Here is a 21,226-nt window from a genome sequence, read left to right as displayed (position 1 = left end):
AAAGAAAAAAATATCTAATACTGGCAAGAGACTTTTTTAAACAAGTAAATAAACTTATCAATTTAAAACTCGGTATATTTTATAAAAACTAAAGAGGTAATGTTGTAATAAAATCAGTAATGTTACTTCAAATGGCAACAAACTGTTTGTTGACCCTGTGCAATACACTTTGTTCATACTACATTTATCAAAATATGACTGGTTCTATAGATATGGAGGAATCTTCTGTGTGACTCCTGTCAACTTAGATAACTGGGACACAAAATTTACAATCAGTGTGCCACAGTAACTCTACTAGAAATAACCATTTGAGAGTAATTTCAACATGTTCAGATCCTGCATTATTTTTTACCAGCTAGTTCACATGGAAAATAATGGAGTATAGAGCACATGAACATCAATGACTGCACCCATTGCCAGAACACGCTGCACTGCTTTGACACTCTTCCTTAGTACACAGAAAGCAACAGCACCCAATAAGCCTGAGAAGAAATGCTGCTGTGTAAATACTGGCAACTATTCCTGAAAAAAGAATTATGGGATGTATCCTCAGAAGCTGCCCGATCCCATAATTTATATTGCATAGGTCACAATCACACATATATATACACGCACAAGTATGTGTGTGCACATATACATATGTATATAGACACACACATGCGCACACGCACACACACAAAGAATATATTAAGAAGACAATGAAGTCTGGTCACAGAGCAATTTACAGGCTCAATATATTTTTTCTTTTTTTTTTTTTTTTACTTTGTTTCAAAGAAAACTTCAGTATTTTACAGTCTTCAGTAGGCATTATATACACTGCACTTATGAAATCTAGAAAGTATTGAAATAGAAATACATTTCTGCAAACATTTGGGTAAGAAAACAAACCGAAATTTTTCAAAGATTTGTGCTATCTACATAATATTTTCTCTAAATCACAATAACTGTATCCATGGAATGTTCTCTAGAAAATGTCTTTTTTTTTAAAAAACACCATGCACATTTTTAAGCAATTGTAACCCAAAATATCCCAACCTAAAACAATCTAACAATGTTCAGATTAAAAAATTTATGTTTCAGATCAGATTTTAAAAAGATAAGTCTTTATCACAAGAGCTGTAATGACAACAATTACATGTTAAGGCTAAACTGGTTTTGTCTTGTTTTCAGAAACACATTTAAAGACACGTTTCTCTCGTGGCTCTGCATTATGAACTGTACTTACAGATGACAGTGCAGTGAACATAATGTTCAGTCCTACAGTCAGGATGCAGTTGCTCCTTCCCACTCCACAAGATACTGCACCTTTCCATCAAGCGTCACCCGACGAGCCAAAACACGGTATTTTTCCCCACAAGCTATTCTACCTGCTGCACCAAAATAACTAGTAATTGAGTTCTTCAGATGATTGAGCTGTAACTCCTGATCTGCTAAGTTGTTAAGTATCTCTGTATTGAGTTCATCATACTGGTAGTCTTCCTTGCTCTCATCATCTTTCACAATTTCTGAATTTTGAGTCTGGAGTGCTTTTCGTGGAAAGCGACCTCTTCTTCTCAAATGTGGTATTGCAGCAGGCCAAGTTCGTCCTGTACGAGTCCTTTTTCTTGAGTCAGATAAACTGTTAAAAAAACCACAAACTGCATTAACTACATGGAACTTACTCAAAATATTTCCTCCACTATCAGTTTGCTCCATGCAAATTAACTTCCTTGCTCTATTTTCCACTGATGTAAATACCTGTTCCATATAAAGCTGCCTATAAATACAGCATCTGCAAAATTATTTACAGAAGAAAAATTGTACTCATTTAACATGTCAGGGTTACCTAAAGGATACTAACATATGCTGAGCTGTGTTAAAAGTACTATTTTGACTGACAAAGCTTAATCCCATTCTTAAGCAAGTTAAAAAAACCCAGTCTTCAGATGAAGCTGTATTTATTTTCAAATTTAAGCACACTTTGTGCAGATTTATCACACAGGTAAGCCTCAATTTAAAAAGCTATACTATGAAAGAGTTTGAGATCTAATGTTACTTAAGACTGTAATTAAACAAATTCATGCATAGTTATTTCTTCCAAGATGAATTTACCTCAAATACATTTAAATTCTGAGATATGAAATAACATAAAGTGTATTCTACATCACTACTGTCCAGCACACATGAATTTCTATAAATTTATCGTATATGTCCAGCAAAATATGTATTCACAAGTCACACAGATTTGTATCTGGAACGAAAAAAGCTTTTTTTGACATTAACCAAGAATCATCATTAAGGGTGTCCACTACATAAATCCTTACGCAAAAACCTACATCTTGAACTTGCAGATACTAAAATATGTTTCATAGAGTCCTAAAATAAATTGTATGCAAACTTTGATGTTCAAGACCCCACATAATGTATCTGAAGGAGAGGGTGTATTTCTAACAATATTAAAAAACAAAAATGGAATTAAGAGCAGAAATTACTCAAGTCCTTCGGTAACAATTACAGAATCCTGCAAGTTAAACATGAGTTTGAAGACAGACTATTTGTAGCAAGCTAACACGCACCAAAAAAAATTACTCATGAAAGCATCTGATAGCATGAAACAGAGTGAGGAGACAAAATAAGGAGATTAAGGATCCATGAACCTCAATGAAACAAATTTATGTTTGCTGAAACTGTGAGGAAAAAGTTCAAGTAACAATTTATTTGCAGAAAAACTGATTGTAGATAATAATTTATTTAGGAAGGCTGTGCCAAAAGAATTTCATGCTCTACTGACTATAGAAAAATCACAGTGTACTTACTATTCTTTAGCATGATTACACAAGGCTACAAAAACAAAAGCTGCTAAAATTAACTCAGGGTACAATTTGGGTCTTTTGTGGCCTTTATTATGACTAAGGTCAGGATGTGCTTATGGAGTTTAATTATTTTCAGAAAATTTAAAGTTAACTACATATTTTAAATCAACAAAGAACAGTAGTTCTTTACCCTGTATGTTGGAAGCTGAAATAATAAAGACCAGGTTTTTTGTCCTATTTGTCCACTATTTTTGTTCTATTTCTTTACATTTCCCTGTACAGTCCATAGCTCTGAGCCTTAGTTGATCATTACTCCAAATCCCAGTAAACTACTGTGTCCTCCACGTTATGCCCCTTTGCAATATCCTCGAAACTTCTCTATATATTCTCCCACCAGTTCTGCAATACCCTTACCTGCATTTCATCTACTACAGCTGCCTTATGACTTACATCAACATCCTACCTTATCATCTTTGTTCTGTTAAAACCAAAACCTCACAACAGAACAGCAAGAACATGAAACCAAACACACCACCCACAATGCTACAGCACTGGCAATGACTAGGCCACAGGGGATTAGAAAACTGTGTGCCTTTAACACAAATTTTTTTTGTGTGCCTTTAACCCATAACCACGGGTTTCTGGTTTGGGTCTCTGATCCAAGCGTCTATCTTCATGAATCTTGTTAGACTCATTTCTTTGGAATTACCTGGATCAAATTTCATTTAAGTTAGCCAAAAGGTTCAGAACTGACTGGAAGTCACCAGGTTCTGTTGAAGTCATACTTAGAACACTACCATGCTTTGGCAAGATATTTCTTGCAGAATCCCTGCAACTTCTGATTATTGAGTGAAGTTTTGCTGAAGCAACTGTTCACTGCCCTCTCTCAAAAAACATGAAAGCAAATACATTGCAAATATTAATCCTTTTAGATGACAATAATTGAATAGTTACCTATAATGTCTGGAAATGCTAGATGAGGTAGTTTCTTTCATACTGGCAGCACCTGTGGATTCCACATCTGAGGTATTGGATGAATGTGCAGTTCCATCAGACTTCCTGATATGCAAGACAGCAGGGTTGCCATGTAATGAAAATAATTAATTTCACATTAAAAACTGAGCTGACATTTCAGAAGCAAACAGATAAGTTACATAGTATTATTTTACAGGGAAGGTTTGTTTGGGTTTTTTTCCAATTTACCCAACAGTGCAAGGTAATTCCAAGGCTGGGTTCTCTACCACTGGAACTGGTTCATTATCCTAAGGAAGAAAAGAAAAAAGTCTGTTTCAATTGTTTCAATTTTGTTAGAGGGTAAACAAGGGAAATATCATCAATTGGATTAATTCATCATGTTTTTCTTCAAAAATGATAATCCAGTTAGAGGAGAAAATGGGGGAAATAACAGCAAAACCTTACCAGAGGAGACGACTCTGGAGTTTTATGAATCATTTTTCTTGTATAAGGACCAGGTGGACGACCTACTGACTTTTTTTTCCCCTTTCTTTCTATACCATTACTTAAGTCCCTAGAAAAAAAAATGTAAATTTTTCTGTATTAGTGAAGATATTTTCACTGAATACATGTTTTCCTTTGGCAATGAATACATAATTAGATGTCTACTGCAAAACAAAATAGAAGGTTATTCTGGTAAATCAAAATTGTCACAACACTACATACTTTTGCCTCTAGAACAACAAACTGATACAAGATCACCATACTAGTGACATCACAGATTTCCTCATGTTGAACAAGAACAAACAAGAGTTAGATGTCTATTCACATGGTCACACTTGGTAAAAATAATTTACTAATACAAGTTACAACTTAACATCATACTTTCTATTTAGAATTCTAGTTAAGTTATCCCATAAGAGCTCCAGGAAGTCAAGGGATTGTTTCCCAAAAGGCAGCAAAGACAGGATATTTTCTGTTGTTCTTACTGCTAAATTTCATTTGAGGTTTTTGGTTTGGATTTTTAAGAACAATCCTCATAGATAGTTAATTAAATTAACACAGAGACCTTGTTCTCACTACTCCACCTTTACAGTTAATTTAAAAATACAAAGAACGTTTCTGTAGATACCAAAAATAATATACCCAAAGTAGCCCAAATCTAACACCACAGCACTGCTGGAAGGATCGAATTATTTTACCTCACATCAGGGATTGGTTTAGACGATTTTCTGCCTTTAATTTTGAACTCATGAGAAGTTCCTTCTGGTTCCTTCTCAGCCTTAAATGCAGCATTTGGTGGCACAGGTGGAACACGAATTCTCAAGCCGAACAAATGCTTCTTTTTCTTTATTTCTTTTCCAGACATAAACCTAGATCATTTAAAATGGTTTAAATTCTGACCCCAGGAAAAACAACTTTTAAAACAGTGTACATGCACAACAATGCAAATTAAAATATTCATTCTAATGCTACTTTATTCTCCCCCTCACTCCCAAATACACAATGTGAAGTGGAAAGAGAATGGAAGTTAATTTCCCGCCCTCCACAAAATCTGGGGTCCACTCAAGTAGTTACATAATGTTACAGTTTGAAATAGGCACACATTTAAAATTTAAGTGTTGTCCTCAGCTTAAGTGATTATTAGACAAACGGAGCAAAGGAGACTGAAGATGGTAATCTACATCAGATCAAATAGGCAAACCACATTTAAAACAAGAAGCACCGATAACTTACATGGTCTTGTAATCATTTAACGCCTCCAGCACATGCTCGTATCTCTCAGATTTCGGTGTGTCTGCCAGCTGTGTAATTAAGAAATTATTTAAAGAAAGATTCCAGTTAATTTTAATTACCGTAACTACAGATTGGATGTGAAACATTTATGAAGTATTAGCTGCAGAAACTACCTAAACCCAAAGGGTATTAGCCATTGTCCCACGTATTCTGTGATTCCCCAGAATTCATGCCAGGATCAAGCCCAGGCCAAGAAATTTGAGTTTTACTTTTAAGTACAAGAAAGAGATCTCAAGGAATTTCAGTGTACTCAGAGAACGTATTACTAGCTTGCACTGCCAAGGCGACTAACAAGAATTCTTCTGCGGCACTTGGCAATATGTATTCCCAAGTTACCTGAATTGGCAAGCATAAGGTAACTCTACTGACAAGAACTTAAGTTATATTAGAGACCATTTTGACAAGATCCTGCTACAGAACCTAATTCCCATTTTTGTCAACATTACTCAGCATTCAACAACACAACGGAGGAGGCCCTGAAAAGTCAGGCCCTGAAAAGCCCTGACAACTTAAGGGAAGTATTCAACCAAATTTAGCCAAAGAAAGTAACAACTGAGGGGTTTTTGTTTGGATGTGGGTTTGGTTTGTTTGTTGTTCTGGGTTTTTTGAAATACATACCATATGCATCCAGTACAATCTGTTGCTACCCACAGGTTTTGTAACTCCACAGCACTAGACTACAGAGAACTACCATGTATTTACCCCATCCTAAATAACATCCTAAAGATTACTAGCTTAGGAGGTCTGATCATTCCACCTACTTTACCTACATCTAAAAAACTTTTCTTCATACTCAAATGTAAGCAGCTTGAGAAAAAAAACCAAATGGTTGCATATAAAGCGTTAAAGTTGCCATGCACATACTAAAATAACAGTTATATGGACTACTTGAGAAATTTTATAGCTCAGGAAAACTTACACTAGGTAAAAAAGTATTCTATTTCTGCAAGGAAATTAAAGATGGTCTCACTATCTAACATTACCTAAATGTTAAGGTAATAAAGACTGAACATCCAGAGTAAGAGAGCTGATCGGTCACTAACTTTTAGGACATCTGTATGAACTGTGAGGAACAGAAAACAAACAAGAACAAGTACTCTCATTACTTACCTCACCAGGATGCAATCTATCCCAGTTTTCATTAATGTAGGCCATGAGTTCAAGCTCCGAATCAAAGTATTTCTTCTTATGAATAACACTTAGGTTGTAAAGGCATAGATGTGCTATATCTACCCTAGAATTTATAAATATTTTAATCAAAACAAAGAAAAATGACAATATATTGTTACAACACAGGAATACAAAACCACTTAAAATGCTCCATGCAAGGAACATTATGAAGTGTCCTGTCATTTCTCTTACACAAGTGATTCCTTCTGCTTTGATTCTCACTTTTCATCTCTGCTCACCTCAGTGTCATGATACTCTTCTACACTCCAAAACCGGTCTGAACCATGGGATATTTAAGTATTGAATTCATGCAAGTATTTTGGTGAATTAACATTTAACAAGTTAATTTCCACCATATATTTGTTAGCATTAAACTGGATATAATTTCTAATATGGGTTAGTCCAAAGATTTCAAACTACAACTGACCATTAGGTCTCATCACAGAAACTACTATTAAATACATCAAGATGCGGACTCTAGTACTCACTATATTTGGCTTATCTAATAGCAGGATCCTAAACCTGCAAAAGACCTTGGTTCATATATCTCAAACTTCACACCACAAGTAGCTCATTACTTTACTCAACAATCCCAGGAATAAATCTTGAGTACACAATTGCAATCTCTACATTTAAGGATAGGTTTTGAAGCAAAACTTGCCCTGTTTATACAAAGGCATAAGAACTCAGGAAACAATTCAAGATACCAAGCAGACATTTTTGCAAGGAGAATGCCAAAGATGAACACCAGAGAAGAGCAGAGCATGTATTCAATTCTCTTTAAGTCATGCTTACCATCTCAAGGGTAAACGTTTGAGGTATTCTGGTCCAGAACTGCAAACTGAGCAAATGAATGTATAAAACCTGAAAACACACAAATATGCACATGTGTCCAAGTGGTGGGTGTCTGTACACACACTCTTAATGCTTTAACACCCTAATTATGAAAAATATTGAAATTTAAAGCAGGCTAAAAACTCATCCATGTATTTGAGAGTCCCTTCATACTCCACCTTCTTTTATCAATTTCCACACGCTATGCTGTTAACTAACAGGCCAGACAGTAGTAGCAGGACACAATTTTGTTTCATACTTCTCAAATCCCTCAACCTGTGACTGCATCAGTGGAGGTGCTGTTATGTTCCCACTCCATTCTCTCAAATGCAGAAAGTTGTGTACCCGTGTAAGCATACATTTAAAGCACCCATCATGCATGCCTGAGTCTTAACTCAGTTCCTTCATACAAACATTCCAGCACAAATTGCAGCTAGAAGAAAGCGTCATAAATAGTAAATGAGATGCTGCTTGATTCCTTCCTGAAGTTCTCTCTCACCTAATCCAACTGCCTCTTAAAAATGAAAGCACAGATCAGCACTCTTTTCCCTTTGTCCCTATGCATCTCACATTAACAGAGGATGTACAGAGTTCCCCTCTGTCTAGCTATCGTTCCAGCCTTCTCCAGTTCCCTATACTGTTAGTGCAGGAAACCAGCTGTACATATACAGACAGTCTACATTGAAAAACGGTACTTGTTGCATACAAGAGATTAATTACCTACACAACATGAACTTGAAAGCCGTTAACATAATTTGCAGGCCCACTAGAGCAATCTGCTTTAAAGCTTCTGATGCCCCAGCAGCTACAGTGCAATGGACTTCCCAAGTGGAGTCAGTAACAGCCCAAATGGAACTACCGACTGGTTACCTCTCTACTACCCACCACTCCACCCTCGTTCATTAAATACAGATGAGCAACTGCATTTTCCTGGCACCGGAACACATGCCTTATTTCATATGAACTTCTGTACAAGAGTTACTCCATTTTTTTAACATACTATTGTTGTAGAGATGCCTTAAAGCTTACATGTGAGATGTTCTCAACATTCTACATAAAGACAACCATAAAGTACAGCTTGTTTCTTACCTATCACCAAAAAGCATTGGCTTTTGGAGGCACTGCACACAAGCCTCGTGAAACCACTGCTTACATTTGCAGCACTGCAACATCTTTAGATACCAGCTTCAACAACAGAAAGAAAAACAAAATATGTTAAAATTACTGAAAGGTGTTCATTACATTTAAATTAAATAGCAAAGGATCTTCCAACCCAAACATTTTTACCGTTAAGAGTATGTGTGGGGATATTTTAATTAACATTGACTTCCATAATAAATCATTATTAGAAAAGACTAACAATAATAAATCATAGTTTAGTACAAAGATGAATTATTAAATAAAGAAAATTAGAAGTTTAATTTCCTCTGGCAACTACCTTCTAATTCTTAATAATAAGAATTCAGTAACTCCACATAAGCTCCTTCTCACATACCAGATTAGCTCCTTCATTATTTTCCGAAGCACAACACAGGTATATTAAGTCAAACATTTGTTCTGAGGATTCAACTACTTGAATCCTCAAAACAAGGAAAAATATAAACTATGAGACCTTATCCTTTTTCAGCTTCTCCCTTGAAAAAAGGAACCATGCAAACTTGAAGGTGATGTTTGTCTAAGCCTGCAAAACTCTCTAACGAGAGCTTTGTCCTGTGAGCATAAACTTAAAAGCTTTGCTGCTTTGTGGGACTCTTGACCTGCCTTGACTTCAATACTACTTTACTCATTCACTTGTCCATGCAGACACCAGAGTATTAATCTCTACCTGCTTAACAAGTCCTCTTTCTTTTCAGAAATGACCAGCAGAGTACTCTGTAATGCCATAAGAGGAATAAAGCCTTTCCCTGGCCAACTGCAGTCTATGATATGATGTTAAGATACAATCAGACAACTGTCTATTCCAACAAAATTTAATAAATTAATTTGTAGATACATTTATGTTTGTGACTAATGACAGCTGAGATAACAGCAGAAAAAAACCACTGCCTAGAACTCCAAGAAAAGCAGACTCCAATCTTTACACATTAACAATAGCAATGCAAAAAAAATATTCTTGCTTATGTAATGCATAAAGCAATGTCATGTTATATGATAATCACATGACCAAATCAAAACAAACTAAAAGATGTGATGGGAGAAGAAAATCTACAGTATTTCCCATGTGACATTTAAGAAAAACATAGTTCAAAATTCCACTTTGTAGCGAGTTTAATAACTAGACACAATAGAAATAAAAATTAACAGGTTTGCACGTCTACAGGATCAGGGCCAAAATTTGCAGCTGCATTATGGAGAAGAGTTCTTACATATCTGTTTACTTACTCTCCAGGTCCTCCACAATAGCAGTAACACTGCTGAACATTGGTTTTATGGCCTGCATCCCATTCAAGGTCTGTTGCATTATAGGGTAATGTTTGTTTCATGACTTGCAGTGCTTTGGCATTTGGTCCTTTCTTAAGTGCACCACCCCTCTGGGCCAAAATAAATACATTAGTTTACAAAACCATAATATAATAATAGGAATGTTTCAGAAATAAAGTATTTGAAAATAACAAAAGCATCTATAATGAAGTAGAATACTTTCACCTGTATTTAATACTAGCATTAATTTTAAAATAAAATTGAAGCCAAATAGCATCTATTTCTAAAATTAACTCCCAACATAAAACATCCATTCAAATCAAAATTAACAAAAAGAAACTAAAAAAACGCTTTTTTAATTTGTTTTAACTTCAAAAACATAGTATGCACACAACATGGGATGTGTTAAGCAGCATTTTTCTATAAACACACCTTTGTTGTTGTTGCAAAAACACACTGTCGACACAGCCATTTGTCATCTGAATCAATCACAGTGGAATCAATATTTGGTGTGTGACACAGCTGATGATAACCTGAACAAAACATTTCAGTGTTAGTTCTGTGTAAGCTTCTTTTGCTACTGTAACTGCATATAGCTTTAATGCAACTACAAGGCAGTATCTATCATTAAGTGCCAAAAATCTGATCAGAAAGTTTAGCACATCCAGAACGGTCTTTTAAATTGTCTTAGTGGAAAAAATAAACTTTACTTACAGAACAGGTGTTAGTCACTTTAACATGGATTATCATTATTCACTGAGCTGTTAATAGCCACTAAGGGCTATAAAATTTAAGATCAGTTGAGCAGTCTGTCATAGCCAGGCAAATATCCTCCTTCATAAAACAAATCAAAACATCTTTTAAAACGCAGTAAATAGAGAAAAAAAATCTAGTTACCTTGCCCACATTTATCACATATAACTATTTCATTCGGTGCTTCTGAATACTCTTCCTGACATATTGTACAGACCATTTCCCCACTTTCAGTGGCTCCTAAACAAAGATGAAAGTGTGATTTTTTTTTTTTCCAGGTTACATCTGCAGTTGGAACGGCTGCCATGCATATCACTTTTTTTTTTAGTTTCAGTTACAGATCCATGCACTATAGAAACACGTTGTTACAGAGTCTAACTCTCTAACAAATAGGAATTCAGACATTCTGTAAAACTGTATGTGTTACAAATAATTATATCACTTACCATAGGCTATTGGGAATTTATAGGCTGTATATTACATATTTACTGTGCAGTCCGCGTTTCCTTAACATTAACAATAGAAAGTTAAATAACAGAATAAAGAATGTAAATGAAGGCTAAAAATATACGTATAAACAAATCTTACATAGACAAATGATATAAATACTTTGCATTTACATTAGTTTGTGCTCCTTTTCATGTAAAAATATGCATAATTCAGCACATCTCTTTGACATATCTGCCTACGGTGTTTTAATATTAAGCTCCAACACTCATAAACGTTAATACATATACATTTCTGCAAGCATAAAAAAGAAATCATATGTTAACAGTAGACCTAAGAAAAAAAGCTAGCTTGCAAAATGGAAACAAAACTACATCTTGCTCCAGTTATACAGCATATCAATGTAGAAGTCTGGATTAAAATACAAGTTACTTAATCTACACATTATCGCACTCCTTCACTAGAATTTTATAGTTATGATGAATAAATGAAAGACCATGAAGTAGTACTATACAAAAGGGCTTAAGTTTCTCAGAAATAAAGCAGTTGATTTTTTGCTATTACAAATACAAAGCTTCTCCTATAAGCAGATCAACCGTTTAGTTTAAACATCAAGAATCAGTGAGAGCCAAACCAGATTCCATTGCTTTTGATACAAAAAAAAAAAAATCTTGACTTATTTCCAGAAGACACTGTCATTCACACTTCATTAGCATTAATTACCAAAATACTAGCTACTCTCCAAGTATCTGGGGAAAAAAAGCTAACGGACAATATAGATGTCTCACTTGATAATTGCACTTTTTTTATATCACAGGAATACTCCAAAATCTGTAGTGTTTTCTTAAGTGAAACAGTTACGGTGTTTGTTTTAAATGTGAACACTCCATTCAAACCTAGGATTTTCCAGTCTTTGGTTTCTGTCCATGTCATGTTGTTTCAACTGAAAACAATAGGAGGACATAAACTTGGTGTAAACTAGGGCCTGGAGCTTTCTGTTAAGACAGAGTATTATACTCTTCCCATCCAAAAAGCTACAATGTGATTATTTTTAGAAGAGTTCTCCCCTCCCTGCACACAATTATTACGAAACAACAATAAAGTAAATGATATAGTTATTTGAATTATTCTTTTAAAATTTACTTAATTTATGATCCTAGGCCACATTCTGGGATACAAGAATATAACGTAATTGTCTAGATTACTGTATCTGTCAAAATAAACAAATAAAATACCAAACAACGACCACTTCACTGAAGTTCTTGCCTGTTTGTATGTCCTTCCAGAGAACCCAGGATTTGGAACTGTCTTCAAATATAATGAAGCAGTTCTGTTTCAGTTTGTTTATCTGAAAAACAAAAATACATTGGAAGCCTGAGGAACATGTCTGAACAGAAGAATGTCTGTAATGCTAAGACAACAACACTAATACTTAACCAACATACAATACTGTAAAAATCAATTAAGTGAAAACATTGTTTACCTTTTTGATAGTTCCAAGATAAAACAAGCCATCTGACCATCTAGCTAGGACATCCTGACCTTCTTCAAATTTACACAGTGGCTTTTTGGCCTTCTGTCCATCACGTAATGACAGCTTGGTCAGAGATGCTGAGGTCTTATGGCTTCGACATAAAGGAGACCGCTTATGGACCAGTGAATTACCCACCGCTGTAGAGTCTCTAAAGAAAGGGAAAGAAAAGTTAAATCAGTATTAGGTTAAAAGTATGAAAACCATGTATTTTAAATATATTACTACAATTTACAACTAGAAATCACTTAGCTAACTTCAGAACTTCAGGTAACTAACCTGGCTGTGTTTTGAGACTTTACACAGCCTTTGCTACTCTAAAAGTCTGCACAACTCCAAAGAAACAAAGAAAAATAAATGCAGAGAGACACACACACACACACAATCCAGCTTGGAGACCCATCATAAAGTCACTAGAAGCATCAAAGAATACATCAAAAACAATCAATACAGTATTATTTATGCAAGACTTAAGACTTTCTAAAAATCCAAGGAAGCTAAAAGGCCCTAAGCCATTTCTCGGTACATGACCTTGGTAGAAAGATTAGTGGTCAACAACTGAGGTAGTAAGCACGTAGTTATTTAGAATTAAAAAAAATAAATCACACACACACACCCCAAAACAAACATGGGACAGAGAAAAAAGGAACAAAGTGGAACATTCTGCTAAGTTAAGGTCTGCAGTAACTCAGGTATCTCCAACACAGCATCATGTTTTGCCACTAAGTATAGCTGTACTTTCCCAGCAGAGGAAGAATTTCTGTGTTAACTATCTAACCTAAATTAAGGGGTTTTTATCTCCGTAACAGAGAGGGAAAGAATAAGGAAGGAAAACTCAAAAAATACCCTGCAGCCTTACTTCCCACACAAAACTCAAAATTTTGCGTTGCTTGCACCAATAATTTTTCCTCAGACAACTCCACAATACATAGCCTGTATATAAGTGAATATGTTTTCATGTCAGACTGGCTATCAAACACTAAAAGAGTAAAATACAGAAAATATAAAATTGGTTCATATAATACATAGGGAAGATTCTTCCCAAGTCCTAGATAGAAACTGAGACTAAAAGTTACCATTCCTATACCCAAATGTATTTTCTCTTTAGAAACTAAACATAACTGATGTAAACACAAGGACAGACTGGAGAGTAAATGGGATATTTAATTGCAAGAGCAACGTTTCACCTCACAATTGTTTAGGAACATCATCAGCACCAGGAATAACCAAATCAATCACAAAGCACCAACAAAACTAGTAACTGAACCAGCACCCTATACAGCTTGATGAGAATTACTACTTAAACCAGAGAAGTTATTCTAAGGGAACTCCTTCTCCCTAAAAAGTCTACTATTTAAATAGGAATGGAAACCTAGAGTTAACAGCTTAAAACAAAAAATAAACAAAAAAGCAGAAGTTAATTGTCTAGACAGCAATCAACAACTTTTGTACTAAACGGTTTAAACCAAGTTTGACGTAAGAAAATTCGGTGTTTTAAGTGTATCTTTAGTCAGTGTAAGTCTAAGCAGTGACATGACAGCAAGAACAACCACAATGGGCCAACAATCTTCTACCTTGTTCACTAACTCTGGCATCTTCATACAGAACTGCAACACCAACTTAATGTCCTGCCTTACCCAAATATAAAAATCTTCAGACAGGTGACTAGGCAAGACCAGAGGAACAGACCAAACAGCACTCCTTTCCCAAATATCCTGTAGGTCTCTTACAGGCTCTGAATCCAGAAATCTTGTAATGTCTTTGGTTTTTCAGTCCTTAATGGAATCTTCTTCCTACACACTTTGTTCAATCTGTAAACAGCAGTTCTTTTGGCTTGTTTCACAGGTGGCACTTGTCACTTCATTTAACACACTTTATCATTGCATCAGGTAACAAAACATCATTTTCCATCTGATCCCTTCATGCCACAGTAGCAACATCTAGACCCACCCAGCTATGTTTCCCAGATAAGAGAAGCAGCAGAATTGGTAGGGTTCTTTGCAAAAGTTGATCCCCTGTTCTACCCTAACTTGCAATACACGGGACACGATACATGCACCATTCAAATAAGTTTACTGTTCAGGGTCATAGCATAGCACTACAGCCCACTTTTTATTCTTTGCCCCTTTCAATCGATTGCCACACACAGAGGAATCAGGCATTAAGTTAAAAAATTCAAAGAATCATTAGAATTTGCAGCTTCTCATTCTAACTGCTCCCAGACTACTGTTTCTCCTTCTACTATGTGTTAATTTATTATTTCTGTTTACACCAGACTTAATTTGCCACTTTATTATCCAGTCACTCAGTAGCTTGAGGTCCTTCTATACACTGTCTATATTGGACTCTTTTGTACACCACTGCAAGACTGTGACCCATATCTTGCACAGTAGCTAACATTTTTGCAACAGTCTCTGAAGCAGGGCCCCAGCCCGTAATGCTTGTTGCAACCACATTCCACTACCTTCTCTGTATCTCTGTACAGCCATTTATACATGGAAGAACCAAACAGGCTCAGAATCAAAGGTGTCTCAAGTCAGCCAGTCAAGAGAGGGGAAAGAAGGTTTCATCTTCATCAGCTCCAACACAGACACATCCAACCTAGCACAAAGCAAGCAATGTTCAAAGGCTAGACAAGGCTTGATCAGGACAGCCAAGAAAGTGGTCAAACTATAACCTTGTCTTAGCCAATAATTCTTTCCTTGGAAATGATTCATGATTACAAGAAGTATTTAGATACTCCAAATTACTCTATGAACTTGATCAAGCATATTAAACTGGTCAATAAGTTACCATGTGAAGTTCAAAGCACTTAAGCAAATTCACTCATGCACCTTGGAACAGTTTAACAAGTGTTTTGACAGGACTACACTCTTCCAGAGGCTTGAAGATTTTTCTTTCCAGCTTTTTATCTTGTTTAAGAGACAAGAGAACGCATCTGAAGAGTAAGGAATGCCTGCACTTCCTTTCCAGTACTGGAAGAGGTATGAAAGATCTTGTACAGAGAAAGCAAAAAGACACAATCAATTAACTATACATAATTGGCTACAAAGGTCCTAAAAAAAAAAAAAAACACAAACAAGTATTTTTATGAGCTCTATATCCAAAAACTCTTCAAAGCATATGAATTCTTTTAGATACAGAATTTTGTCCCATAACTCCATTCAAATAACAGAAATGCAGTGTGCATCATTTTCTGACACACAGCACTTAAATGAGTCTATACATTGACTTGTACAACAGCTTAAATTAACAATGGCTACTTCAGACACTGGAGGATCTTGACACACAATAAAGGTCTGACCCGATAAAGCAGACATTTCTCTATTGTCCACATTGTCCTCTTTGTGGGAGATACCACTGCTGAAGTGATGACTAAACAGCTCATGAAGTAGCTCCTGCTGTGGCAGTTTATGGTTTATCTCACACACCGACTGAAAACAGGGTTAGTTATCACAATAGGCTGACACTTGGAGCTAGCTTAACAGTTGTTTTCCATGTGGATAGCGAGTTCCTCTTCAGGGAAACATTCCCTCAGTATTTTTTATTGATATTAAGTGGGAAGAACTAGTGTTTTAACAAGTTGACTTAAATTATCAGGCCGTAAGTTACTTAAAGTAGGCATCTCTGAAGTCCTTTCTGGAAGTGTTGCACAAAAAATTGTAAGAATTTTTGTGCACACCAGCATGAAAGCCACATGCTTTAAGTGGTAACAGCCTTCTTTCCTGTCTTGCCACTCTGCTCCACTGGAGTACCAAAAGAAAAAAATCAACTCACACCAACCATTAAAATAAAACTTCTCTTGAAATTAAGTGGAAATGCAAACTGTTAACTTCTTGCTTGCCAAATGTGAAAATTAGAGGTTCAACATTTTCCAGAAGCTTGCTTTCAAGTCCTCCTAAAAGTTAGTTCCATAGCACCTTCCTACCATACCATTTGTAATAACCAATAAAATCAGTAACCTTTAAGTAACACTTTCCCACCATCTTAAAAACTTCACAGTGCAAAATATCCAACAGACATTTGAAGTTTTTCTGAAAAACTTCTGATATAAAATCTATCAATTTAACTTGCACAACTAAGTTACATTGCATGTCATACTGCATGTCCAACATGCCTCAGCTTTACATCCTTCACTCAGTACCAAATGTTGTGTCTGTATTCCTACTCAAGCACTTACAATGCAAACTAAGTACTTATGTAGCCAATACAAGCCTTCAGAACTGAGTGATGAGAGTCAGTAGAATATGTCTGCATACTGAAATACTTCTGCCATTTCTTTATAAGTTCATCTCATGAAGTACCGAAAATGCTCACTGAGTTCACCTTGGGGTCTAGATCTCAGTCACAGGTTTTCAAGCAAGACAAGAAGACTGTCTTTTCACCTGCTTAATGAATTAGTGCAGAATATGCTGTAGCAGCAGGAAATAGGTGTCATTCTGTTAACAGGAACGGCAAACTCCCTCTGAATGAAGTTACTCAAAATCAGTCTGAATTGTGGACCACGACAACTTACTAGGCAAAGTATTGTATTTATCAAAATCAAAACCAAGTTTGTTACTTTTGACTTGTTTGTAACTAACTTCTTCATTAGAGGTCAGAAAATGTCAATGCTCATTTGATGCCTCTGACTCCTTTATCTCCACAGTAATCCTGCAGAAGACGCAGAAAAGATAAAGATGTAAAGAGGCTGGAGGATAAAAAAAGACTGAGCACTCTCCATCTTTTCAGGTGTCTTTTTCCTCAACAACACTGCCAGGTCAAGGTCATTCACACTCCTGTACTACTTTGGTCTAACAACTGCTGTGAAACAACTGTTAAGAAAAACTCCCTTGTCAAGAGTTATTTTTTCAGCCATCTCAGTTCACTGATTTGTTTCATAGAATGGTTTGTCAGCACAACAGAACAAAAGCAAACAAGTGACTTGGGACCCAAACTCCTTCAACTGGCACTGCCAGATTGCATGAATGAACTATAAAGAGTTTCATTGACAATCCATGCAATTTCATGAAGTTTATTCCAGAAAGGCTGCCTGATTCACAAGTACTGCAAATACTTCTAGAAGACCAGTTAAAGATACTGAATTTACAGCTAAATGCACAAAGCATATAAGAACTATTGTAATCCATCAAGACATTTCAAAAGTGGGACCTACAGATAATTTATTTATTCCCAATAAACACAAATCACACAAGTTTAGAGAGCCCAACAGATTTGGCAAAGGGAATTAAGACTAAAAACATCACACACACAGAGCATGCAACTGATCCTGAAGCTCGCAAAAACTGGAAAATATGGTATCACATAGGAAAAGATCTAATAAAAGCACTAACAAGAATTAGAGATCATCAGTTTAAGTTCTGACACATTACAGTCGATTAATCACAACTGTTGTGTCTGAAGTTACAGGCAAACTACACTTTTTATTAATCCTTAAAGAAAACTGAACTATGAAGAAGGGTTGTAAAATACCAGCAGCCTGTTCTGCACTCCTTTAAACAGGACAGTTAACATTTCACAGGGAACAGGGAGTGGAGGTCTAGCAAGCACTCAGAACACAGAAAACTCAGGGCAGTTTCACCCATGACTTCTCCAATACAGCAGCTTGCTCCCCTCTCACCAGCTCTAGCATGACAAGCTGACTTCTTTATAAGCTTTCTATTAAATTTTCTTTCAAGTAATACGGTTTAGTTTTCTGATATATTAAACAAGTTAAATCACCTCCCAGAAAGGTGTGGCGACCAAATAAGTCGGGTAAACAGCAAGCCCTTCCAGACAGAAGGCAGCAGCAAAGGGAAAGAAATCTTTTCCAAGAGCCAGCTGGTTTACCCAACACCACATAACCAAAGCCCAAGCCATGCTTCCAACGTAGCTGTTAACTTATGACTGGGGTAGAGTAACTCTGACAGCTAGAGAGATGCTGGATCCCACCATCTTCCTTGCATCTCCTCTGCTGTTTATCAGATCACATGCCAAATATCACTGTGTCAATCACACCTCCCTCCCACAAATAAAAAGGTTCTGCTGGGCCAAGATGACAGAATTAACAGGATGCTTTATCCCAAACTGGGCTCAAACTTATGATCCCTGTGATTCAAAACACAAAAAGTTGCCTTTCATAATGCCAAATTTGTTTGCAACAGTCACTGTTCCTACTATACACAAACAGCCTATAATATTAGTACACTGCCATGAATTTTTCAAGCAGAGGATTCAGCAGAAACCTAGGTTTAGTCTACCCTTTTATGCTACTTCACATAGCCAAATAAATATTGAGCTTCCAGTGTGCTGTAGAACACCAACAAGATATACTTTAAGCTTCTTAGCCTTATACTATTTTGCATTCTGATACAATCAAAAGCCTAAGCTGCATAATCAGCACAGAAGATAAAGGAATTCTAACCTCGGCATCCCTCAGCCTTGAAAAAAAAAAAAAAAAAGGGGCAAAGCATAACTGTTGGGGGATAAGAAATACATTTCCAAGATTATCTTCAATTTTTACATTTCTTTAGGATAATACTACAATTCAGGTTTGAAGCAATCTCATAAACTCTCTAGTCCTGCTCTTCTGTAGAATCAGCCATGAGGCCAGACCAGGTGGTTTTACCCGGCCAGCCCTTGAAAGCATCCAGTGATGGAAACCACACAGCCATCCCAGGGCCCCGTTCCCACTGCTGAACCATCCTCATGGGGGGACAGGACAAACAACATTTCCACATACACATCCCCCAGCAGAATCTGTCCTATTTTGGGATGTGTGCTGCCTCTTGTCCTCCTGCCATGCACTACTGTGAAGAGACAACAGGCTGCTGTGAAGCCTCCCTGAAGCCTCTTATTCTCCAGGCTGAATGAGCTGGGCTCCCTCAACCTCCCCTCATAGTGAAAATGCTCCAATCCTGAGCTGTCTTAGTCACCTTAGTCTGATGTCTTCCTTGCACTGGGAGAAACAAAACACAGGTTAGACAGGTCCTGTCTATTATCTTCTGTGTAGGAGTTGGTCACTTCCCCATAATCTTCTAGCTAAACTTCTTTCCAATGTGCAACAGATTCATAGACCTGACTTAATTAGCTGAACGGGTTCCAGGGACTTACTCAGCTTTACCCTTTTTTTTTTTGACACTAAAACTTTCTACTTTTGTCAGGTCATGTGATGGATATAATTTTAAAAGCACAGTGGTACTCAAAAAAACCTACATTAATGTAAATATATTCTGTCATTTACTAGAAATTTCTTTAAAGCATCTAATCTACGAGAAGGATTCAGAGCAAAAAACTGTAGCCAAATGCAAGGTTCTTTCAAAGGATTAGAAAACCCCAACCAACTACCACCAACCCTATTGGGACAGTAAAGTATTCCATGAAAATCGCTTATGAACACGACGGGTAGTATTGTCTCTGACTGGGTAGAGTTGAGAAGTAAACAAGTTATAATTTCTGATCTCACTGGTAAGGAGCCAGCAGTGTTTGTCCTGAAATCATTGATAGGACAAAGTTTTTCTGCCTGAAACAATACTTTAACTTCCATGCAGGGTAGATTTGTTGAGCACTGCTTGCTTGAGTGGCCTGTGAATTGGCTTACTGCACGTGTTTAAACAAACGTGAACTTGACTCTCACAGGCCCATGGGACCAGACAGCCTGCTTTCAAAAGCACCAAGGTACCCGTTGTTCTCACGGGGCTGTTCTTTACCACCATGTGTTGTGGAGAACAGGGGTAATCTGCAATGATTAAGAGAATGTTAAATGTTTCTTCTATCTTCAGCACAGGCCAAAAGTTCAACCCAGGAGCCACAGGGTGGTTCATCTCTTCTTGGTCTCTAGGAAAGTTGTGGAAGACACTCTGGACACATGGAAAGGTGGTAACTTGGAACAGTCAGCAAATACTTAACAAGGTTAGATCACAGCCTAACCAACCTGACCACCTTCCATGTTAAAAACAGCATGATTTGTGAATGAGGGGTGAAGAGCTGATGTCACCTCAACTTCAGGAAGGCTGAAGGAAGTGGCTGACAGGAACCTAATGAAATTCAACAGAGACAAAAGCAAAGTCCTGCATCTGAAGGAAAAGCCCCAGGCTAAGACTGGCTAAGGGGTCAGAATTGCAGGATTGGATGGGGGTCTGACAGAAAGCAGAACACAAGCCAGCGATGTATCCTGTGAGCAAAGGCAAGTGGTATCCTGGGCTGTATTAACAGGAACAGAAACAGAGAATTGAGGGGAAGTGATTATTTCCTTCTATGCAGAACTCGTTAGATGATCTGGGTAGATATCAAGCTGGATGAGTTTGGTGGAGGGCCACCGAGACTGTCCAGGATTGAAGCATTTGCCCTATGAGAAGAAGTAGACACCAGGATAAGCACATTCTAACATCCATACATCTACAATAATTTGTGGTTTTGGTTTTACTTGCTCATGTTGTCCCTCAAGAAATAATTAATAACTGGAAGGATTTTAATTATATTTATATGCACAGTGAAAGTGTTAGCCTTGAAGGCTATTACAGAATATTTCCCCCCCAACATATTTCAT

At 36.7% G+C, this 21,226-nt stretch overlaps 1 protein-coding gene across 3 annotated transcripts; it reads right to left on the bottom strand.

The window, feature by feature from the left end:
• Positions 1-430: 430 nt before the first annotated feature.
• On the bottom strand, positions 431-10,956 carry MTF2 (metal response element binding transcription factor 2). Of its 3 annotated transcripts, none has more exons than XM_084266484.1 (12): positions 10,866-10,956; positions 10,401-10,501; positions 9,930-10,078; positions 8,637-8,732; positions 7,509-7,577; positions 6,654-6,777; positions 5,484-5,551; positions 4,949-5,119; positions 4,212-4,320; positions 3,996-4,054; positions 3,747-3,872; positions 431-1,618 (listed from the first exon to the last, which is right to left on the bottom strand). In XM_084266484.1, the coding sequence occupies exons 1-12, from the start codon at positions 10,939-10,941 to the stop codon at positions 1,264-1,266; spliced, it is 1,503 nt and encodes a 500-aa protein (XP_084122610.1). In that variant the 5' UTR covers positions 10,942-10,956; the 3' UTR covers positions 431-1,263. The 3 variants fall into 3 exon arrangements, with proteins under 3 accessions (XP_084122610.1, XP_084122611.1, XP_084122612.1); XM_084266485.1 differs by having other exon boundaries at positions 3,747-3,851; XM_084266486.1 differs by having other exon boundaries at positions 3,747-3,851; positions 3,996-4,048.
• Between the last annotated feature and the right edge of the window lie 10,270 nt (positions 10,957-21,226).

This window comes from Gallinula chloropus, assembly GCF_964237585.1.
Source record: "Gallinula chloropus genome assembly, chromosome: 6".
Lineage (NCBI taxonomy): Eukaryota > Metazoa > Chordata > Aves > Gruiformes > Rallidae > Gallinula > Gallinula chloropus.
This window is presented reverse-complemented; position numbering and strand designations above follow the sequence as displayed.

Excerpts from the sequence above, each read along its gene's own strand:
- MTF2 (XM_084266484.1), bottom strand. The coding sequence starts at position 10,941 with ATGGTCTGTACAATATGTCAGGAAGAGTATTCAGAAGCACCGAATGAA. Across the intron at positions 10,502-10,865 it reads ATGTGATAAATGTGGGCAAG|GTTATCATCAGCTGTGTCAC; the intron begins GTAACTAGATTT and ends TGTTTTGTTCAG. Across the intron at positions 8,733-9,929 it reads TATTGTGGAGGACCTGGAGA|CTGGTATCTAAAGATGTTGC; the intron begins GTAAGTAAACAG and ends CTGTTGTTGAAG.